Source organism: Marmota flaviventris, chromosome 6 (assembly GCF_047511675.1).
Source record: "Marmota flaviventris isolate mMarFla1 chromosome 6, mMarFla1.hap1, whole genome shotgun sequence".
NCBI classification, from domain to species: Eukaryota; Metazoa; Chordata; class Mammalia; order Rodentia; family Sciuridae; genus Marmota; species Marmota flaviventris.
In genome coordinates this window covers 125204157-125228736 of record NC_092503.1, presented here as the reverse complement: position 1 = coordinate 125228736, position 24580 = coordinate 125204157, and the positions used below count along the sequence as shown (strand labels likewise).

The window sequence follows — 24580 nt, the reverse complement described above, 5'->3', positions numbered from 1 at the left end:
CTTCTGCCACTTGGAAAATTCCTAGAATCTTAAAAGCTCTATACCAGGAACCCAGGACAAAGAACAGACAAATTCTTTATTATACATCAAGTACCTACTCTCATCCTTCCCTTTTCATCCTACTCTCTTAGTTCTCCATAGGTCTTAATTACCCTGATAAGGGGTACTTATGGGTTTGTTTATTATATTCCCCCACTACATTAAAAGGTAACTTTTATGATATTGTGGAATTTGGTTTGTTCATTCCTATGTTTGTTAAACTCCATGATATAATGCATGCTCAACATTCCTGAGAGAAAAGTAGGAAATCAAATAAAAATTTATTATAATGAAGTCATGAAAGTCTCAATGTAAAACAGATATAAGTCTCATTAGTCCCCTAGATGCTAATGCAGTCTTTAAAGAGCTTCCTCCCAAAGATTTTCTTCAGAGCCAACATCACTCCTTTATTCCTAAGGGTGTATATCAGTGGATTCAGCACTGGGTTGACTGCACTGTATATGATTGCCACTGTCTGTTCCTCACTCATGGATGTGGCTGAAGCAGGAAGAATATATGTAAAACTCACAGGTCCATAAAAGAGACACACCACCATAAAATGGGAGGCACAAGTGGACAGAGCCTTATGGAGTATCTTGCAGAACCTGTTCTTCAATACAAGGAAGCCAATAATGCAGAAGTAGGAGAAGAGAGTGAGGAAGAAAGCTCCCATGGATAATGCTCCCTGTGACAACAGAAAGAAGTCACTGGTTGAGTTCTGTGGTACTGCAGGCCAGTTCCAGGAAGGGTTTCACATCACACAAGAAGTGGTTGAGTTTCAGAGAATGGCAAAAGTGTGTGCAGTCATGACAGAATGCATCAGAGCATTGAAGAAGCTAATGAGCCAGGCCACAGCTGCCAATAGAACACACAGCTGGGGGTTCATGATGACAGTGTAGGGAAGTGGGTTGCAGATGGCCACAAAACAGTCAGCAAGATGGCCTCAGTACTTCAGTACTTCCCAGAAAGTGGAAGAAGTGTAGCTGAGTGATACAGCCTAGGAAAAATATGGCCCTGCACATGGAGAGCAGGCTCATAAGCACCTTGGGCAGTGTCACAAAAGAATAACAAATATCCAGACAAGAAAGTTTTCCCAAAAAGAAATACATAGGATAGTGGAGTTTGAGCTCCAAAATAACAATCATTAATATTGCTCCATTTCCAACCAAGTTGATCAGGTAAATAATTAAGAACCTCACAAAGAAGACTGGCTGCAGCTCCTGAACACTGGTCAGGCTGAGTAAAAGAAACTCATCCACTGTAGTGACATTCTCCATTACTCTAGAAGTAATTTAGTAGCAAATAAAAAACTAATTAGTTATTTTTTCTAGTGCTTAATTTTAAACTGTGGGGCTTAAGTTAAGCAAGTTTACTACTTGGATTAATCTAGAGGTGAACTACAGTATCAGTAATGTTTAAGAATAGCAAAGGGATGGGGATATAGCTCAGTGCTAGAGCACTTGCCAAGCATGCTAGAGATCCTTGGTTTCATCCCCAGCACTGGAAAAAAATAGTAAAGCTGGTTTACAAACAACAAAATTAAGGAAGGTCAGCATACCTAGTACATCCATAAAATGACATTAGACTACTAAAAGCAGCATATTATTAATAGATCAGATATGGATAAAGGGAACTTTTTATATATGTGGCACCTGTCCATAACCTCATGTATAGCATTAGAATTAGAGTTTAGATAAGTTTTAAATATACAAAGGAAATAGCTATTCAATTTGTGATTACAGATTCTATTAGTAATATAGATGTAATTTAGTAGGAATTTCTCCACTTCTAAGGTGCAAAAATTTCACAGGAGATAGACACAGCCTTCCTGACAACCTAAACCTTCAGTGAAACTAAGAGACATAAAAGCCCACAAAATTCAAATATTGTATAAATAGAGGGGGTAAAAAAAAAACATCAGAATTTGCATCATTAGCTATGGAGAACCAGTCTGAATCATTTGCATCCTCCTTCCCTGAGCAGAGAGGTTCTGACTGTCACTACATCTTGTAGTGACCTGGACATTGCCCGGGTCCTGGAGATTGAGAAAACCTCTTCAGATGTAGGTGTGTCACCTTATGGGTTGAGCTATGCTCATCTGTTCCTTTTTGATATTACCCCTTTGCCCTTTTTGGGATAGAATGTTCCATGGAAACACCCTTTGTGTGTCCCTTTCTCTTTCTCTGACTTTGGGTATGGCCTTCCTAGATGTCAGTCAACCTGCTGACAACAGACATCATGAAGCTAGACTTAGCCCCCTGAAATCTGACCCCTTGCCTCATTTGAATGGCTTCTCCTCAATAAAAGGGTTCAGTGGGTGCTCTCACTCTCTCTCTCTCTCTTTTCACAGACCCCTAAGGTTAGAGGAGTTATCATAAGGCCAAAAGAAAAAGGTATTTCACTGTGTCTGTGTGATTATTTTATGCCAGCCCAGTTCACCTGGAGTGACCTTGAGTGTTTAGTCAAGAGACGCAACAATCTAGAACTTGATAAAGAATTCTTAAACTTTAAGCCAAAGGCATGACCCATAAAGAAGAAATTTTAAACAATGACCTCACTACACACACACACACACCCTAAAAAATATTGCTCTGCAAAACACTCCACTAAAAGAATGCAAAGAGTCAAATTGCAGACTAGGAGAAAATATTTCCAAACCACATATTCCATAGAACTCTCAAAACTCAACAGTAGAAAACCAAAAAGTCCAATAAACAATCAGCAAAACACATAAATAGGTATGAACAGAAAATGACATCAGATGGCAAACTACCACATGAAAAGATGTTCATTTTTTCATTAGCACAGTGCAAATTAAAATAATGGAAAGGTATCACAACACATCTATCAAAATGGCAAGAATAAAAATAGTGATGACACCAAATGCTAGTAAGGATGCAGGGAAACTGGATCACAAATTTAACATTAGCCAAGATGTAACATGCTTAACCATATTTAAAAAAATGTGTCACTTTCTTACTAAATTAAAAATGAACTTATCATATGACCCAACAATTGTACATCTGGGTATTCTTCCCAGAAAAAAAAAACTGTGTTTATAGAATTATTAGTCATAATATTTAAAGTTGGAAATAGCCCAAATGTTATAATATAACATTTCTATTTGAACCATTTTAATATCTTCTAATTGCATTTGCTTACAAACCCTCCAGGATCCATCTGTGGCTTATCTCTGCAGTCTAAGCTTTGCTATTCCTCAGATCTGACATCCTTGGTAGTTTTCAATTCCACAAATGTGCTAAGGTTTTCTCAAACAGGGATTTCACTCATGCTTGCCCCTTTCCTTGAACATCCTTTACCTCCCCTCTTCCTTAAGATTCAATTGTCTGGTGATCATTGCATCCTACCTTAGCCACTTTCTCCTAATTATAACACTAGATTTTGTCATTATTAATAATTTCAACCCTCCATAATCTCAATACCTATTTCAAATTTTTTATTAGTGTTTGAAATTTATCAAGATATCTAGGCACCACCTTCTGTACTCTTTGCCAATAAGTTGTTCGACTTCTCCTTCACATCAGATGGTGGAGTTTTGACCTTAGTTGATCCTCTCAGGAATTGTCATGATGGTCATCCTATCAGGGAGGCTTTATCTGCAAGTCAATTGCATGTTAATGTGGGTACTGGGATCAATAACTTGTCAGAATTTACCTTAGTGTGCCTGCACTGTGAAAGGAATCTTCCTTCCCAGACAAATGGAGAGACCTATAGCCTTAAATTATGGCTTCACCTCAACATCAATGGACAGTGTCAAGAGTTAGTCCCATTAATCCTTTTCTTTTGACATGTTTTCCCATTAGCTCCTTTGCTTCTGTTTATTTTGTAGAAATTAACTACCACCCTTTGCTTTCTCAGCCATTTTGAAAGTAGTTTAAAGAAGACCCTAGCCAGGTGCAGTGGCACATGCCTGTAATCCCAGCAGCTCCAGAGGCTGAGACAGTGGGATTGTGAGTTTAAAGCCACCTTCAGCAACAGCAAGGCTCTAAGCAACTCAGTGAGACCCTGTCTCTAAATAAAATAAAAAATAGGTCTGGAGATGTGTCTCAGTGGTTGAGTACCCCTAAGTTCAAACCCCAGTACCCTCCCGCCCAAAAAAAGACCCTAAAGTAATTTAAAGAACACTTGTGACATAGCCATGTATTTCACTGCCCATTGCTAGCTACTGCCTAACAATGGGTTAGGCTCTCATAACCCAATCATTTCACCTCCGTCAATTCTTGCATTGTCGCATACATAAAGTTTTAGGGAATACCTCACATCCAAACCATAACAATTTTCCTTTGGTCCCCAAAAGCTCATGACCACTCCAAAATGCAAAATACATTTTGTACATTTTCAAGAGTCCCTTCGATTCTTGCTCTTATCAATTCCTATACTTCTCCCTCGCATCCCACGTTGGCTATGAATTTTGGGTTTCCCTTGTGTGAAATGTGCTGGCTGAGAAATATAGTGAAAAATCACATGACACAGAAATAATTTTGAAATGCAGGAGCAGAATGGTCTGCAATCTTAAGGGTCCTGCTTCAACACTGGAAGGAGAGAGAGAGAGAGAGAGAGAGAGAGAGAGAGAGAGAAAAGCTGCATTTTCAATATTTATACAAAGGGGGCTTCAAAAGGATTTTGATGGAATATTCTTTTGCCAAATAAGGTAGAAAGTGGGCTGTCTAAGCCTAATGGGTAACATCCAAGTCCAGGGCTATGAGAGCTGCTCCATTGATACAGTGAGGGCAGAGATCTCACGCCTTGGGCAGTCTACACACAGGAATGCCCAGGATCATTTCCCAAGGGGAGATCTATGTCCCCATTGCTCAGTATCAAGTAAAAGACCACTCAAGTAGCTTCATGGGTGGCATACCACAAGTCCCCATAGTCTCAACAGTTGCATATTGTCCAAAAGTTCAAGTCCAAAGTCTCCTCTGAGACTCAGGACAAGCTTACATTGTAAACACCTGTAAAAATCAAAAATAATTTATAAGTATCCAATATATAAAGGTACAGAGTAAACTATTTCATTCACAAATAGGGGCATAGAAAAAAAGGATAGGACCAAAGCAATACTAAAATTCAACTGGCAAACAAATCTTATAGCTTGACATTTGGGATCTGGGGCACATGGCATGGGGACATTCTGTCTGATTTTAACTATTTCCTTCTTCTACTGATTTTGGTGTTGGTTTGTTCTTCTTTTTCTAAGGCCTTAAGCTGTCATGTTATTTTATTTACTTGATATCTTTCCATTCTTTTAATGTATGAGGTCAATTCTTGCTTGCATCCTGCACAGGCAATGAAATGGGCTGGCTGAGAAATAAAAGCTAAGAAAAATAGAACAAAGGAAAAAAATACACAGGATATAGAAAGTTGGTTCAAAAGTAGAGGCAAGCCAATCAGACGGATCGAATTTCTATACTATGGCAAAATGGAGCCCATGCCTGATATATATATATATATATATATATATATATATATATATATATATAGAGAGAGAGAGAGAGAGAGAGAGAGAGAGAGAGAGGAGAGAGAACCCTCATGTAATTCACCCATGGCTTCCTGCAGTCAATGCCATGAACTTTCCTCTTAGAACATACTTTTCCAGAGATTTTGGTACATTGTATCACTGTTCTCACATCTAAGTATTTTTTATATGTCTCCTAATTTCTTCTGCTATCTATTCATCATCCAAGAGTATATCACTTAATCTCCAGGTGTTAGAGTAGCTTCTGTTTTTTTATCTTATTGTTTGTTTTAGTCAGCTTTTTTGCTGCTGTGGCTAGAGGATCTGACCAGCACAATTATAGAGGAGGATCTGATAAGAATGCAAAGTGTTACCTCTATTGTTTTGCATTTGCTAAAATTTGTGTTGTGACCTAAATGTGGTCTATTTTAGAAAATACTCCATGTGCTGCTAAAAAGAAAGTGAATTCAGTCATTGAGGGATGAAGTATTCTAAAGATGTCTGTTAGCCCCAAAGTATTCATTGTATAATTTAGCTATATAGAATCTTTACTTAATTTTTGTTTGGATGATCTATCCAGTGTTAAAAGTCACCCAATATTATTGTACTGTGGTCTATATGATTCTTAATGTTGAAAAGGGTTTATTTAATGTAAGTAGATACTTCATTGTTTCAGGCATAAATATTTACAATTGTTATATCTTATTGATATATGATTCTCTTAAGCAGTATAAAATGATCTCATCTCTTATGATTAATTATGTCTTTAAATCCCTTTTATCTGATGTAAAAATGGCAACCCCTGCTTGTTTATGAGATCCAAGTGAGTGGTATGTTTTTTTCCCATTCTTTCATCTTCAGTCTGTGGATTCTTTGCCTGTGATGTGAGTCTCTTGCAGACAGCATGTTGTTGGGTCTTGTTTTTTATTTCAATATGCCAATCTATGTCTTTTGATTGAAGAGTTAAGATGATTTACATTCGATGTTATTATGGAAAGATGATTTTTATTTCCTGCCATTTTGATATATTTCTAATGTTTAAGTTGAATTCAATTATCCTTTGACTATTCTTCTAGTGTTGCTCCTCTCTTTGCTGGTTTTCACTTTTATTTTTCATTTCTTCTTCACAAAATATTATATTGAGTATGCTTTATAGTCCTGGCTTTCTAGTTATAAATTCTTTTTGCTTTATTTATTATGGAAAGTTTTTTTTTTTTGTCCTCAATTATGAAGCTTAATTTTTCTGAGGATAGTATTCTTGGTTAGTATCTATTTTCATTTCAAGCTTGGTGTATGTTATTCCAAGTTCTCCTTGCTTTTAGGGTCTGGGTTGAGGAATCAGTTGAAATCTGGACTGACTTACTTCTAAATGTGACCGGTCATTTTTCTCTGTGAGCCTTTTAAATTCTATTGTTATTCAGTATGTTAGGCATTTTCATAATAATGTGACTTGGAGTGGCTCTGTTTTGATTTTGTGTATTTTGAGTACTATATACCTTTTGTGTTTTAATTTCCATTTCATTCTTAATTTTTGGAAATTTTTCTATTATTTCATTGAAAAAAAAATGTGTGTTTCTTTAGTTTGTATATCAGAGCCTTCATCTATCCCAATAAACCTTAAAATTGGCCTTTTAACGATATCCCAGATTTCTTGAATAATCTATTTGTGGTTTTGTAACACCTTTTCCTTATGATCAACTGTAATTTCAAGATTACATACTTCATCTTTGAGGTATGAAAATCTGTTCTCAAAGATGTCTAGTCTGCTGGTAATGCTTTTCATTGAATTTTTAATTTGATTTATTGATTCCTTCATGTTAAGGATTTTCATTTTAATTCTTTTTCATAATCTCTCTTTATTGAAGTAATCTTTAACCTCCTATATTTCCTCTCTGATTTCACTCTTTACATCATCTTTTAGTTCATAGAATGTTTATGAATTTTCTAAATCTCTTCTCTGACATTTCCTCCACTGTAGTGTCAATGAGTCAATTGTTGGAGCATTATGGGCTGTTTGGGATGGTTTGTTCCCTTGATTTTTTATATTGTTTTTATGTCTACCCATCTATCAGTATAGTTCTGACTACTTCTTTTAAGTGAATAACTAGTATGGAGCTTCTATTTGTTAAGAGCCCTGGGTTGAATGGATGTCTAGATAATAATACTTTAATTCAATGTGTGACTTCTGCTGATCCCAATACCAGCTCCACTTTAAGAGATACCATCGAGCCCTCTTAAGTATAATCACTTCTGACCCTAATCTTGTATGATACAACCTTGTAAGAACAAAAACTTATTGCAATTATTCACTGTAGTTCCTCAAATTTAGGTATAAACCTATAATAAAGTTCTGGAACAGGTGAAAAATTAATCTAGTAGTTAAATTTAGTACACTTACTATAAAAATTATATAGTAAGTAAAATTACATTAATTATATAAGAATTAATTTAGTAGTTAAATTTAGTAAACTTACTATAACCTTAAGAAAGTTCTAAAAGGTGGGAGGAAAAAAGTGTAGGCAAATGGGGGAGGGAAAAAAACAGAAAAAAAAAGGGTGAGTGAAGGGGGTAATTAAAAACTATAAAAGGGTACTTGCACAAAGGTAGAAAGGAGAATAAGTGAATGCGTATATTTAAGGTAGTAGCAAGAGGAGGAGTAGGGGGTAAGAGAAGCAAGAATAAACTAGAGCTAGAAAAACAATGCTAGGAAGATTGGTTCCAATTAATCCTTTATACCATTACATGAAATATATTCAAATGGGTTGGAGATACAATGTTGACTATTGCATTAACAATTATCATTCAAGTTAAGAAGTTATTTATATAATCTAAGTTGACACTATAGTTGTTCATACTCTAGGAGGGTGTAGTGTTGTGAGTGGGCTGATTCTAATGTTGCAGAAGTTCAGGATGCAGACTCTGATGTGCCCCTGCGTTTGCTATTGGTCACCAGTATTTGTTCCCCTCTGCTACATTCTTTTCATGGTATTGAAGATCCTGATAGCCTTCTGTGTGTGCAGGAACACTGGTTGTGGATTTTCAACAGGTGTTCTGTGGTTCAGAGGTGTTCCCACTGCTGCCTCTGCTCTCTGAGATGCTGTGATGAAGGGTCTCTGGTGGTTCACCTGCAATCCAGTTTACATTCCACCAGATTATGAATGGTAGGTATTGATTCTCTGTGCTTAATACGTCTGGTATAAGTTCCTGCAAATATCCAAATAATGCCCTGTCACTTGCCAGTTGTGATCAAGGATCAGGCCAGGCACCTATTGTGGATAGATATCCAACCCTTCCTACTGTGTAGCCTCTGCCAATTTCCCACTGGGTCTGTTAGTCACTGGATATTCAGGCAGCTTACCTCTAATATGGTGCTGCAATCCCAGGGACTATCCCTGGGCTTCCCATGATGCTTCCCTTAAGTACTAGAGGTCAGGGCCTGGTAAATCAACTTTCTTTGGTTTGGGGGCCAAAGGGGCTTCATTGTAGCCTTTGAGTTCATTAAGTCTGTGCAGAGCTTTTTGCCCTTGCCTGGGTCCCAGGAGGCTGAGCAGGGCTAGGTACACTTGCCCAGCCCAGGTCCCCACCAACTCACTCCATTCTTCTGTTCAGGGAGAATTGGACAGTAAGGAGAGACTTTCAGAGATTTATGACTAGTAGAGGTCGCTCTAGAAGTAATTTCTGTCCAGATCCTTAAAAAAGCCCACTGCAGTGGGGGCTTCCCTCTGGTTTATGTTGCAGCTGTGTGGGCAGGGAAAGATGTTGTGCTGATTTAAGAGGATAACTGGTGGGCTGCAGGCTCCAAAAGATATCTGCACCACACCCTCAGCTTTATCTTTATGATTTGGTTTTAAGTGGTTTGTGCTATTTTCAAGTACTTTCTGAATTTTAAATTTTGTTAATCTTTTCTATAGTTTTTCAACAATTGTTTTAAGTGAGTGAGTTTAAAATAATGTCCATTCCCCACTCTCTCTTTCTCTCTCTGATGTGCCCAACACACACACACACATAATCCACAGGTTCAGGTTAGAATACTCTTGAGTTTTGTTTTCTCCTCTGGTAACCAACCTTTCAGTCTATCCAGGTCTCAGACTATGTAGTTGAGTCTTAGACCATTATTTTACCACCCACCTCTAAAGTCTGCTTTTATTCTCTGCCTCCTTTCTTTGTTGGGAGGAAATCATTGGGACTTGCTGCTCAATTCACTTCTGCCATCCTCCCCCATCTAACATTTTATGAGACCTAAGCATCTGTGAATTTTTATATCCCTGGGTTGGAGGGTGGCCCTGAAACCAATCATTCATGGACCATATGAGGGTTGTACTTCAATCTATAAATCACAATGTACCTTTTTTTGGAATAGGAGATTGTAAACTGAAGACTTCATATAAGCACTGTCAAAAACGATATCTAGTAGTTACATATGGCTATTTATATTTAAAATGAATAAACTTTAAAAAGTGAACTGTTTAGCACTCTAGCCACATTTCAGGTGCTCAATAACCACATGTTAACTGTGGTTATCATCCTGGACTGCAGATAGAGCACAATTCATTATTATAGAATGTTTTCTTGTACAACAATGCTGAAATGAAATGACTGAAAGTTTATGTATCCCCAAAATTCATATGTTAAAAGATAATCCCCAATGAGATGGTATTTGTAAGTAGGATTTACTGTATGTGATTGGATCATGAGAGCAGAGCTCTTATAATAGTTCTTATGATAGTTCTAATCCCATTCATTATAAAATCTCCCTAGCCCCTTGTTCACCATCCAGTGATACAGTGAAAAAACAGCTATTTATGAGGAAGAGGGTACTCACCACACAGATTATACAAAACCTTGATTCTGAACTTCCTGACCTTGAGAAATGTGACAAATAAATTTCTGTTGTTTATAAGCTACCCAGTGTATAGTACATTTGTTATATATAGCAACCTCATGGACTAAGTTAACTGCTCTTGATGCTATCTGGGCCACAGGTTAAGTAAATAAGATCCATTTGAAATGAAAGGGCCAATATTATTTCTTGCACAGATTGCACAAGATTTCTGTCTGGAGTATGAATACATAGAACTAAAATGGGTCATAAGTGAATCTCTTATCTTAATGCCTTTAAAAACAAAGGGTCCCCAGTTCCAAAAAGAAAAACACATGTTCCTTAAGTTCTATTCCCAGACTGAAGACACTTTGTTGACATCAAATTTTTAGGGGATGAATTTTCCTCTAGAAGAGTCCAGGGATAGAGCACGAAGTTTGAGAAGCAGGAATCCATCTAAAGAAGAGAAATTCTGGGAAATGAAGTGGCAAAGAGGATGGGGGCAGTGGAGTACTCTCTGTGGTTTACTCAGAGCAGCAGTTCTCAAAGTGTGGTATATGGAACCCTTGAATTTCTGAGATCCTTTCACAGGATCCACAAGGTCAAAACTATTTTTATAACATTACTAAAACATTATTTTCACTGAAATAAAATTCAGCAAGAATGAAGCTACAATACTAAACTTTAAGAGTGGTTATTGTAATTTTTTACCACCTCTTAATTACAGAAGAAGAAGTCACTTTCATATAAACATGTCCAGATTGAAGGATTAAAAAATATTAACTACAGTAAATCTCTAGTCTAGAGTTCACATTTTTAAAAATATCTTATATTATTAAATGGGAAATACACATAAAGCCTACTACATTCCAAATTGGGATGTTTATGTCAATGAAAACATTTTATAAATAGTATCAGTTTGTTTTATAGAATATCACTTTTACTTGAAATGATAGAAAAACTATGATTATTTAGACTCGTATATCTGACTGACATTAAAATATATAGACACATCTATAGATTTTAATTCAACAGAATATCAAAAGTTCAGTGACAGTGTTTCAGGGTCTGCATTGCAAATAACCTTTAAGAAGTTGACATGTCATTTTAGAGTATTTATTTAAAGATGAATACCCACAATTATCCAAAAACATTATTAAAATTGGCTCCTCTTACATATTGGTATGAGGTTAGATTTTTTTTCATATATTTCAATCAAAATTATAGGTTAAATGCAGAAATAGATAAAAAAATACATAGGTCTTCTAACAAAACAGACATGAAAAGGACTTATAAAAATGTGAAATGTAAAGAAAATCCAGCTTCCACTTTATTACTTTATTTTTTAAAAACAGTATTTCTCTAAAACTATTTTTCTGTTAACACGCAATAAATTATTAATTTGCTAGATAGATTATTTTAAAACGGTTTAATTTCTAATGTGATAAATATTGATAACTATAACACACATAAACAAAATTACTTTGGGGGGCCTACTTAATTCCTAAGAGCATACAGAGATCCTGAAACTAAAATGTTTAAGAACTGCTGACTTAGCACCTGAGGCAGGACTCTGAAAGACTATGTCTTCATGGCAAGAAGAGAGAGCTTAAGCTAGGCAAAATCCCCAGGTCCCGGGCATGGCTCTCAGGGTCCCAGGACCTAGGAGGGTGTGTAAAGAAGCCTAGAGTTGGGGAATACCTTGGGGATTTCCTCAGGTTTCACTTTTGCTTCTGCCTGGAACTCGTGACAGGGCCCCAGTACTCCTATTGCGGGTAGGATTCATAGAGAAGCCAGTCAGCGTCGCCCGCAGTTCCTGGTTATGAAATCCAAAGGGAGGGACCGAGACTGATTGTCCCCAAACACGAAGGATCAGAGCCATGGAGCCCCGAGCCCTTCTCCCACTGCTGTTGGGAGCCCTGGCGCTGACCGAGACCTGGGCTGGTGAGTGCGAGAACCGGAAAAAAAGAAAAAAAAAAAGACCTCTGCGCAGGAGAGGTAAGGGGACAGCTCTGAGCAGACGCAGGACCCTGGGAAGCTGGGTCTTTTTGACCGCAAACCCAGACCCCTCCCCGGGTCCCCATCTCCTGAGTAGTGAGTGGCCCCTTCCCTCACTCCCTTCTGCCTCCCCGCGCTTCCCGTCTCACAAGCCCTGGCTCCCTGCTACTCCACTCCAGGCTTTCTCAGCCTGGGACCCAAGGTCCCGCCCGAGGTCTCAGTCGCTCCCCTCCCCCAGGCTCCCACTCTCTAAAGTTTCTCATCACTGCCATGTCGCGACCCCTCCGCGGGGAGCCTCACATCATCGAAATGGGCTACGTAGACGACACGCCATTCTTGCAATTTGAGTTTGACGCTGGAATTCGGAAGATGGAGCCACAGACGCCTTGGATGGAGCTGGAGGGGCGGGAGTATTGGCACCGGGAAACACAGTATGCCAGAGGGCTACAGCAGATTTACCGAGACGGCCTGAAGATTCTGCTCAGCTACTACAACCAGAGCGACAACTGTGAGTGACCTCTGGCCAGGGTTCCAAGTAACCCCTCCTCTTCTCCCACTTTTCTGCCAAATCCTCCAGAATCTCCTCGGGGTCTGAGACTCATGGCGATAGTGTGAGACCGGCTCATTTTCATTAACCTATGAAAAATGTGGGGCTCTGGTTTTGTTTACTGTTTCGAGTATGGAAAAGATCTCACTAGTCACCTCCAGTCGTCTGAAGCGAGGGCTGGAGTAGGTGGGGGGGAACCTAATCGCGGGATGGGATCAGTGTCTCACACCTTCCAGAGGGTGTACGGGTGTGACGTGGGACCAGACTGGCGCCTCCTCAGTGGGTTCTGGCAGTACGCCTATGACGGCACCGATTACATTGCTCTGAATGAGGACCTACGCTCCTGGACCGTGGTGGACATGGCAGCTCAGATCACCCAGCGCAAGTGGGAGGCCCAGGGAGTGACGGAGACAAACAGGGCCTTCCTGGAAGGGAGGTGCGTGGAGATACTCCGCAAGCACCTGGAGAACGGGAAGGAGATACTTCAGCGCGCAGGTATCAGCAGCGGCGGGGCAACTTGAAGATCTCCTGTACATTCCCCCATGCGCCTCTTGCAAAAAAAGGAGAATAGTGTCCTCCCTCTGATCCAAAAGGGTATGAGTTCAACTTGGTTTCCAAAAGCTGTACCAGAGAGTGACTCTAAGAACCACTTGTCTCTTAATTACACCAAGGGGTCGTAGGGCTGGAGGGAAGACAATCCTTAAAATAAGTGATCAGTTTCCTTTGACTCTGGCAGCAACCTCGGGCATCACAGGGTGACTTTCAGGCTTTGTTCTTTATCCCAACACAATGACTTTGGAAGTCTGAGGCCATCTTTTCCTCAGCTGTCAGTCTCCACTCAGGTCAGAATCTAAAGTATTTCTTAGAAGCTTGGAGCATCTTCCTCTTGGCTGTCTCACCCTGATTCTAGAACATAAGAAAAAATAGGAATATTATCCCAGATTCCTGAATCCTGCTTAGTGTCTGGGTTTTATGTTCCCACCTCACAACTATTGTCTTGTCCATTCTTCAGTGCCCCATGCAAAATGTCCCAATTAACTGAGTCTTATCTGCAGATCCCCCATTGACATATGTCACCCACCACCCCATCTCTGACCATGAGGTCACCCTGAGGTGCTGGGCTCTGGGGTTCTACCCTGCGGAGATCACCCTGACTTGGCAACGGGATGGGGAGGACCAAACCCAAGAAATGGAGCTTGTGGAGACTAGGCCTGCAGGGGATGGAAAATTCCAGAAATGGGCAGCTGTGGTGGTATCTTCTGGAGAAGAGCAGAGATACATGTGCCATGTGCAGCATGAGGGGTTGCCTGAGCCCCTCATCCTGAGATGGGGTAAGGAGGGATGAGGGCACAGGGCCTGTGGTCAGGAAAACAGGAGCCGTTCTTTGGAGATCCTCAGCAGGGTCAGGGCTTAAAACTGAGAGCCAGGGTCACTTATCCTCCCTTCCTTTCCCAGAGAGGTCTCCCCAGTTCTCCATCACCTTTGTGGTAATGGTTGCTGGCCTGCTTCTCCTTGGAGCTGTTGCTGCTGTTATGATGTGGAGGAAGAAGAACTCAGGTAGGGTAAGGGTGAGGTCTGAGTTTTCTTTCCCAGTGGGGAATTCCAAGCCCCAGGTACTTTTTCTTGACTTTTTAACTAAGAAGGGTTTGACCCACAAAAGACATGATACTGAAAGCCATAATCTCAAATGTTTAAATCTCCAAAAGATTAAAACTCCCAAACTATAAGTCTGGGAAAAAATTTTAATTCACTGAAAGACATTTATTTGCATTTTCAAAAGGGATTTATTTTAGAGACATGACAGAACATGTCAGAAACTACTTTACACCATAAAATATGCAATAACATATTTTTGCATGAATAAATTTGCAGCTATACTAACAACAGTTGCACAGGTATAACAATTATAAGCAGATGAACCATATTCCTAAATAGGTGAACAAGCAAAATGTGTGAATACCTATCACTATAGTTAGTAACTGTGTATCCCAGCTTTATACCTACAGTAATCTGAAATACTGTATTAGACAACCTAAATCTTTTAAAGGTAAATCAGAATGCACAAGAAATCACCATCAAATATGCAGTTATCAAAAAGAAAGTCAAAACCTTGAGAAGTTTTTGTCTTTCACAAATATAGATATGCAAAAAAGACATTTCTCATTTATCAAGAAAGTTTCAGTGTTTTTACATACATGTTACAATGCTTACACCCAGCCAACATTCTGATAATGTACTTTCACAGTCACATTTGCAAAAACCATAAAATAAATTGAGACTCTCTGAAAGCCTTATACAGTTTATACCTCCATTATTAGATGTTGTAAAGATGAAATAAAAAACAGGAAAAAAATTTAAATAATGCTGATAATTTTAAATAGTGGGGGAAAACTAAGAAGAACTTGAAATGTGAAGAAAGTATATTACAGGGATAGAAAACAATAATTAATGGACATAGTTCATAAAAACTGGTACACTTTCATGATCATTAACTATATTCTGAAGTCTCATATCATAATGAGTAGTGGCTCTTTTTTTTTTCTTTTAAGCTGTGGCTTTTCTTGGAGAATATGTTCACATTCATTTTTTATGTGGCAATACTGCTTTTAAATTCTTCCAAGATTTGATATACACTGATATAATAATTATTTATTGATTTTTGCAATCTGCTGTGCCACACTTCTGTGTTGTTTGGGGTGTGTGGAAACCCATCTGTATGCACTCAAAAACACCATAAACTGAGCAGAAGCAATACTGGTGATTGAACACCATTAAATAAACGTCTTCCTCTGCACATAATTATCAGTAACATCACTGGCTCCTTCAGACAAAAACATCTTTAATTCATTAAAAGCTTCTGGAATTTCATCAGCTGAAGAGATGCCAATGTAGACAAATGACACACTCTTATACACATTTTTGTTGTAGCTTGTATTGCTTGGCCAATTCCCCAGAATTTGGCTTTCTACCCCTCTAATATAAGTAGCCTTTTTCCCACAAAGAAATTTACAGTGGGAAATCAGCTTTCAGCATTTCAACATTTGGGATTTTAATCATTGAGAGTTATGATTTTTGAGATTTTAGACTTTAGAGACTTTAATGTTTCAGAATTCAACACATGAGTTTAGCATTCAGGATTGTGACTTTCAGAATATGATCAGCAAAGACTGGGAAGTACCATCCATGTACAAGTGCTTACCCAGCTTGGAGCCTGTTTACTGATATTTACATTACTGTAAAGCAATGTGAAAATGAAGGACAAATTTATCACCCGGTTATTGTAGTGACACAGACCTGTTTCCCAAAAGCCAGAGGTCAGAAGAGAAAGCCCTGCTGAGGTCAGACTTTCAGGAGGACAACTGGTTCAGTTCCTGCACATCTCCTGTCCTCGTGCCTTCTGATCCTTCCCTGGGTCTGCAATTACAGTTCTGAAAACTTCCCTAGGTCTAGGATTTGCACATCCTGTACCCTTTTGGCCTTGCCTCCTCTAGGCCTCTCACATGATTTTTTTTTTCTTTTTAAAGGTAGAAAAAGAGAGAGCTATGCTCAGCCTGCCTGTAAGTTTAAAGGGGTTGATCCTAAGACCTTTGGGATAGTGTATTTGGGAGTCCATGGGGGAGTTAACCCACTCCATAATCTCTCCTTTAGCCATATCTCCTGTGGGATCTGATAAGTCACTCACAATTTGAAGAGGTGAGTCACTGGAAAGCATGAAGAGGGAAAGAAGGTGGGGCAAAGAGGACATGACTGGGTTACAGGGACTCTCTAAATTTGAACCTTTCAGAATGTTGCCACTTATAGGTACTGATCTGATTTGTTCATGATTACTTTATTCTACAGCGCAAAACAGCTGTCATGGGTAGAATTGAACCATACAAGATTTGTTCACATCTCTCCATCCTGATGATGGTTTCAAGAGCTCCTGATTTCTCATTGTGAAGTTCACATCTGACTATATCTATGTGTCTGTGTTGCTATCAGCATAATGTAAGGAAATAAGAACAGTCCATCCCTGATCATCAAGACCCCTGCCCCACACTGATCTGTGTTCTCTTCCCCTGTAGCAGACACAGGGCTGGGATACCTCTGTGTGGACAAGTGCATGGAGTATTGCATACATGGCATATATTAAGGGCCTCTGGTGGTAAACCACTCCCCTTGTGCTAGGCACGTAAGTGACAATCCGCTTACCCTATAGGCACAGCCCTGGGCATGAAGCTGCAGTTGCAGTCCCTGTGCTTGCTCCAGGGTCTGCTCTTTGATTGTTCACTGCAAGGACAGTTAGCCAGAAATTGTATTGGTGGCTGTCTGTAATCTACTTAGCTACTGCCTGGGTATATATAAATGGTAATTGCCGCAATAAAATCAGACCTGCTTCCTGCTTGTCTCTGGAGGTCTTGATTAGTGACTCCACAGCCACACTCTCCTCTACCCTGTTCCGTGGACCTCCTCACTGGATGAAAGAGAGCCCCTGTTTTAACTTTATGTTGTGCTGTGCTGCCACTTCTTACTTCCCTGTTGAAAATGAGAATCTGAATATGGATTTGTTCTGTAAATTCCAGCTATGAGGTGTGGTTGATGGGTTCATTAAAGGAGAGGAACATTCTCCTTTGAAAGAGAAAAAAAATCTGAAAACTTTGAGAATACATGTTACTTGTTGTACTGAGTCCATTAAATGTAGGGGCAAGAGAAGGCTGTCAAAACCCAAGTGTGGACCAGGCTATGTCCTTTAAGTATTCAGTCTGTCATGGGCTTAGATATGGGTGCTGCCTGGCTGGGTCATCTTCATCTCCTTTGTCCTTGTCCCTTATTAGAATATTATTCCACCAGGACCTGTGATTATAAGGATACAGAGTTTTGTCCTGTGTCTGGTACCAGAGGCAGTGAGGGATTTATGTGGCTGGCTCGATCTTGGCTCAAGCCTAAGCCCTGATCTTAAGTCTCCATCTTTTATGTGTTTTTGTTTTATATAGGGGACTATGCCTGTTCTTGTTATTTGTAGAAGTTTTGATCTCATTCTCCTATGAGTGTGCCTATCTCTGTAGCAAGAGGAAGCACTTTGCCATTGGAGGAGCCCAGGACAGCTCTTGCATGCTGTCTCTGGTGACAAGTGGTGAATTTTCAGACTCCTCCATCTTGTGACTTCCTTTAGGGGTATTTTCTGGATTGTATTTTTCATCTTTTTCTCAATATTTTAAGAGAACCAGATTCTAAAATTAGCAGAGAGAATGGATTTTATAATATTTCATCTTAATATATTTTTAATAACTCAAATTCCTATTAGTTTTCTGTCTTTTCTGATCACCTGTCCTTTTTCCCTGTCTTTAGCTCTAACTAGCCTAGCCCTTGTTCCAATTCAACCTGTGGATTTATAAAACAGAGTCTAATTTAGATTTTTATTTGGTTGGAATATAAGATGTATGAGTCAATAATTGAAAATTTCTGAAGAGAAAAATGAGTCCTATGCTGTAGAGTGCGGGAAGGGCGGTATGAAATAGTGGGAAGAAGGGAGTGAAGGAGGAGGGAGGGCAGCCCTTCTAAGAATAGCCTAGTTGGTCCTGACCTCAGTGTGAAAATGAAGGACATTCACTACAGCTGCCTCAGAGCAGTGTTTGCTCCTCTGAGACTCCATAAATAAAGATAGTGTCTCTAGAATAAGGAGGTGTTCTACAGGAGTCATTCATTCAACTGGCATTTGTTGAGCATAGGCTATATGATATGCTATATTTTCATCTATAATGCAGCAGGAACTAAAAAAGAGTTTAAAACTTCCAATGTTTTAGAGCATGGGTTCTGGTGGGAAGAGGCAGATTAAATAAATACGATTAAATAAATGCTCTGATTAAATAAATAAGAACACTGTTCAGGTTAGGAGATTGTAATTGTTATAGGGAAGGTGATCCTGAGTGTGGGTGTATGGAGCCTGGGAAGATGGCTGTTTTACAGGACTGGCAGAGTGATTGTCACTGGCAAGGTGGCCTTTGAGGATATTTGAAAGACATGAAGGAATTTGTCAAAGAGTCTAAAGGAAGCTTTTCCTAAGCCAGAGGAGATTGGGGGGATTCCTTATATGCTGATACCCCTAGGGTAGGATCCTGTCTGTGTGTTCTGGGGAGAACAAAGAATCTAGTGTGTCCTGAACATAATCATTGAAAAATTAGATGTATGGCCAGATCCTGGAGGTATGGCCAGCTTCTAGGTCTGGAGGATACTAAAAAAGTTCTGTTACCACCTCAATAAGGGAGTCACAGACATTTCTGTGCACAGCGATCCCCTGAGTGTCACCTTGACACATGGTCTAAGGTACAGCAGGAGATTACTATGTATGGCAAGGTGTTACTGATGCTGCTGGTCTGCAAATCATACTTGCAGGAGCAAGAATATAGAAAAGGATTCCCCAGTTATGTTTCTCCCCTGTAAGACTTATTAAATAAGTGAATCCTAGAATCTAGAACCAATATTCTGACACAATGGGTCTGTAGAGAGACTTGAGAATTGTTTAATAAGCCTCCAGCAATCCTGGTACTCAGATGGGAATTACTGAATTCAGTGATCAGAATGGCTAGAGTGGAGATTCCACATTTAAATGTTATTTTTTTCCTGGGGAAAAAAGAAGGAATAAATGTTTTGCCAATTATGAGACATGTTGTTCAGAGAAAAATGCCATTTTCTCTACAGGGGTGCAGCCAAGTGGAAAATACAGAAAGAAGCTCTCAGCTTAGGATAATGTAAATCTCAAATTTTGCTGTCCCAAACCATTTCCCAGACTGATCTCTCACACCTTGCAATAAAGAATATAATGCTGGTTTTTCCCATTTAAACATAAAGGATTTTATATATGTAATATTGCAATTTATTTTATTTTGGAAAATTCCACAGAACCAACTGGCCTTAAGGCTACACAACCAGAAACAGATCCATAATACCACTCTAGGTCAAGTCCCATTTAGGCTTCACCATCCCTACTGCCAGACACAGATGCCACTACTCACACCACTGACATCTTGATGCTGGACACTGGACCTGCAGGTGGAACTACTTTCCTTCTGCTCCTGAAAACTAGGCATCACTATTGCCATTCACACTACCCTTGCTAAATTATTCTGCACAGTCCCAGCCTCTCCGTGTCATCAGGTTGAGGGACAGAGTTCAGATGTGGTCATCTGACCAGTGGAATTAAAGCTTCATGTAGTATCTACTTTCAAGAATGTTTAAGAAAGTGAGTTGCATCCCTTATGGAGGGAAGAGGTATTTGCCTCCTTACCAAGACTCCCTAAGTGTGAAGTTTCCCTAAGGTAGAAAGAGAGTCTAGGAGCTAGAGGTAAAAGAATGAGGGATAGAAAAAGAATGGTAAATTAAGGGCTGGGGTGTAACTAATGGTAGAGTGCATGCTTAGCATGAACAAGGCCCTGGGTTCAATCCCCTGTATGAAAAATAATAAAAAGGAGAACTAGAAGACAAATTAGGATTTTTAAAAAAAACAGGTCTGTAAAATACCAGAGGATCCATTTTGTGTTAATTTTTATGTTTTGTTGTACTTGCACATATTTATAAGGAGAGTTGCCAGAAATTTGTAAGTTTTCATATGACTTCCAATGAAAGTCTAAAGCACTGTCCTAGTGTTGAGATGTTATGCTACTCAAATGTGTATCCACAGCTGAAGACCAAACTGTTTTTATATGAGGAAAAAAAAGTAGAATTCAAACAAAGTAAAGGGAAAGGTGAAATTACAGTTATCCATTGCCCTTCCTGGATAGTGTTTCCAGAACACAGTGCAGGAAGGAGGATCCCTAAATATCCCAGGTGTCTCACTTAGTTAAAGGTATAGAGTTTATAAATCTGGAGAGTCTAGGATAGCCAGAATATGCAAAATAAAGACACATAGAAAAAAATGAAAATAAAAAGCAATAGTAATCCTCAGATAGCACATCTAAGGTTCTCAGCTCATCAGTGAATGAAACTACTCAAAGATAGAGAAAAAATAGTAATTCAAAAGGATTACAGGGGATGATGGTATCTAAAGATTTATAGGGTTGGAAGTAGTGCCAGTTACCACTAAAATACTGGAAAGCTTTGTAATTTGCTAGCATTGGATAGAGTATTAATAAGGTCTTCTTTTAATAGTGGTGGTTACTTAGTCCTAAACTAAATACTTTCTAATTTTACCCCCCAAAAAGTGTTAAAAGTAAGTCACAAGTGAGTCAAATAGCTCCTAATTAGCCTCATTTGTCTCAGTAATAAAAGTTCAAGAATACTCATGAAATTCAAGAATGTTTAGCAACATAACTGGTAAAGTTATAATGTCAGGCATTGATGCCCAACTAGCACAAAAAGAAAATACTGTGGATAAGACAGAGAAAAGTAATCAATCTAAATTATTCTACTACTGACACAGAAGTTAAAATAAACAGACAATGACATTAAAATAGTATTCTACATATTCAGAAAGTTGCAAAAGAGACATGAAAGGTATATTGGCTTAGACAGAGGGGAGTGAAAGGAGGGGCTGTAGGGATGGGAAGGACAGTGGAATGAATTGGACATTAACCCTATGTACATATATGATTACACGACCAGTGTAATTTTTCATCATGTACAACCAAATGAATAAAAAGTCACACTCCATTTGTGTATGACGTTTCAAAATGCATTCTATTGTTATGTATAAATAATTAGAACAAGTTTTTTAAACAAAAGTGTCTGAGATATAAAATACACTAGATGTGATATAGGATTAATGGTAGATTCTGTATTGCAGAAGATCAGGAATCTTGAAAACTTAGAAATATTCCAAAACTACATAAAATAAAAATCTATTACAATATATTGTACAATGTCAACAACCCAAAGAAAAATAGTTAGAGCTATGGAGAAGAACATCACTGTATCACAATTAAATTAAGTTAGTATAATAATGATATTCCAGATTTATACTTCCTGATAAGACAGGACATATATGATAAGTCATAGAACAACCTCTAAGAAAACTATAATGAAATATTATTAAAGGAGTTACCATATTATGATAATAAATATCCATTTAACATATGCATAATCAGTAAAGAAAAATATAGAGAAAAAGACATGAGAAACTGTGGTAGCTTTTCATTACTATGACAAAATTTCTGAGGAAAATTTTTAAGGAAAGACTTATGATGATTGCAGTTTATAATAATATATTGCATATTTCAAAATTGCTGAATAAATTTCACTTTTCTTACTAGAAAAAAATGTTAAACATTTAAAGTGATATAGTGGATGTCAGGTGGCAGGTTAGAGGAAGGCTGCATTTCCAGTTGCTACACAGCACAGGAATCAAATAGCCAGAGGACTGATTCTCAGAAAGGTGGGTATGAGAGAGATTGCACTAAATTTCAATATTGAACCATCAAAACCTCTTATGGACTCAGAAATTTGGATACATTGAACAAATGACAAGCAAGAATATGTTATAGTCAAGCCAACAGCAGCAGTGACAGTAATGCTATTTCACCACAGAGCGGAGAAATAACAGAGAAAGAAACAAAACAAAAAGATTCAGCATGAAGAAACCTGTAGATAAGAAAAGCAGCCCCAACTTTTCTCATCCAGAGGTTGCAGAGTGAACTGGTGTTTGAAATCTGCTCTGTATTTTACAGCTGACAAGGCTGCAGGAGCCCAGAGATTCTAGCCTTGAGGCCTCATGTGATCCAATGAACAGGGCTGAGAATCCGAACAGGTGGGCATAAAAACACTCAGGGACTAATTCTGGAAAGGCTGAGCTCATGGACAGCAGAGTGTATGTGCTGGCTCCCTTTCCCCACAAGTAGAATTCTTGGGAGGCTCCTAAGATCCAGATTCTCAGCAGATATTGGCATCTGCTGGATTCTAAGGGTGTTATTCATCTAATATCTCCAGAGCAGAAACCACCCAGCAAAGCCCCTAATGCCTGATTAAACCTAACCTCAGAGAACTCTGTAGCCTTCCTACCTTGGGAGTTCACCAACCTGTGCAGACAAAATTCCAATTGACAGTAACTCCCATTCTCTCCTGCCTTATACTGGTGATAAGAGAAGCTGAGAGATATTTCAGCAAGCTTTATTTTTAGACCATTCCAACTGGAAGTTTGGTTATCACCACAAAAAAGGAAGTAGTTAACAACTGCCAGCTTGCTTTCACTCTCTCTCTTTCTCCGTAGCCCAAGAAGAAATAGAAAGAAAGAATGTTGGGCATAGGCAGTGACCACCCACTCTCATTAACTGTTTTGACCCCCTCAGTGGGAACAATTCTTTAATTTTTTTGAATTAGATCTTTTAACCTTTTTCATTTCTTTTTGGTGATCTTGCAGCAATGATTGGTTTGCGGGAATGAATATATATGTGTATATGTTCTCCCACTAAGTGTAAAATTCTCTTGTTCTCTCTCCTTTTATTTTGTTTTCCCAATTTTTTTCTCTTACTTCTTTGTAACATCATTTACTCTCTTCTGTGTTATCTCTGTTCACATTTTGAACATTCTAAACTCTTTTCTGCCTCCCAAACACATTTTCTTTTTTCTTAAGGAACTGTTTTTACTATCTTTTAGAACTATTTGGTTTATGTAACTCTTATCCCCACCATTCATGTTGTTGCAATTATTGCTTCTGTGGGTGACATACTAGACACCTGCAGTTACTTTAATATCAGATCTAGTTCACAGTTATTTATTATTTTTTATGTCAGCAATTATTGACCCCAGCTTTCCTTTTTAGTGGTAATTAGTGTTGTAGATATCATAGGAAGCACCAAGTGTTTATTTTAATGTTGTATATTTTTTGCATCAGTTGCTGCTATTATTTGTTTCCCCCTTTTCTGTGAGGATGCTTAGAATCTACAGAGATACTGCAAGTACACAGGGTAGATTTTACTCCTGAACTAAACTCAGTCAAAAGAAAATACACCTTGCTCTACACACAAATTAACAATACCCAAACTTCAGCTATATTTTAATACAAAGAATAAAAGAGACAAAAACCCAAACTAATGACCAGGCCACAAATCAGAATGTCTGGGGAGAGGTCCTCAGGTCCCACTCATGGACATTCACTCCAACAGCAAAAACACCTTCAATGAATTCTCTTGTTCTGTTATCATGAAAGACATGATAAGTCAAATAAGATGTACCTTAGTAAGTCTCTCTAATACACAAGACCTTGCTGAATATGGAATCCAAGAGCTGGAAGATTAAGTGACTAGCCTTAAACATTCAGAGAGTATTAAAGAAAAGAAAATGAGTAACTGTGTTCAGAATATACAAGAATTTGGGGACATTAAGAGACCAAAGAATCATTAGAATTAAAAGGATTGTGAAATGCAGCTAATGGAATGGATAGACTTTTTAGGGAAATAACAGAAAAATTATCAAGCCTTAAGAAGGAGATGGTCATCCAGACACAGGGTGCATTCAGAACCCCAAATAAACAAAATCAAAAAAGAGCCTTTCCATGACAAATAATTAAAATGCCTAACATACAGAACAAAATAAAATTTTAAAAGCCTCAAAATAAAAATATCAGGTCACATTTTTTATTGATTTTAAAAAAATAAATGCAGAGGAATGCATTATAATTCTTATTACACACATACAGCACAATTTTTCATATCTCTGGTTGTATATAACGTATGTCGACACCAATTCGTGTCTTCATACATGTACTTTGGATAATAATGTCCATCATATTCCA

The 24580-nt window shown here is 38.5% G+C and overlaps 1 protein-coding gene and 1 pseudogene across 8 annotated transcripts; one reads left to right on the top strand and one right to left on the bottom strand.

Annotated features, from left to right (window-relative positions):
* Positions 1–379: 379 nt before the first annotated feature.
* Positions 380–1316, bottom strand: LOC114083605 (olfactory receptor 12D3-like; annotated as a pseudogene).
* A 10805-nt stretch (positions 1317–12121) lies between these two features.
* On the top strand, positions 12122–17266 carry LOC114082877 (patr class I histocompatibility antigen, CH28 alpha chain-like). Of its 8 annotated transcripts, XM_071613601.1 has the most exons (8): positions 12122–12332; positions 12571–12840; positions 13099–13374; positions 13935–14210; positions 14335–14436; positions 16404–16436; positions 16528–16572; positions 16720–17266. In XM_071613601.1, the coding sequence occupies exons 1-7, from the start codon at positions 12215–12217 to the stop codon at positions 16566–16568; spliced, it is 1116 nt and encodes a 371-aa protein (XP_071469702.1). In that variant the 5' UTR covers positions 12122–12214; the 3' UTR covers positions 16569–16572; positions 16720–17266. The 8 variants fall into 8 exon arrangements, with proteins under 8 accessions (XP_071469702.1, XP_071469699.1, XP_071469701.1 ...); XM_071613598.1 differs by having other exon boundaries at positions 16404–16572; XM_071613600.1 differs by having other exon boundaries at positions 12122–12278; positions 16404–17266.
* The last annotated feature ends 7314 nt before the right edge of the window (positions 17267–24580 follow it).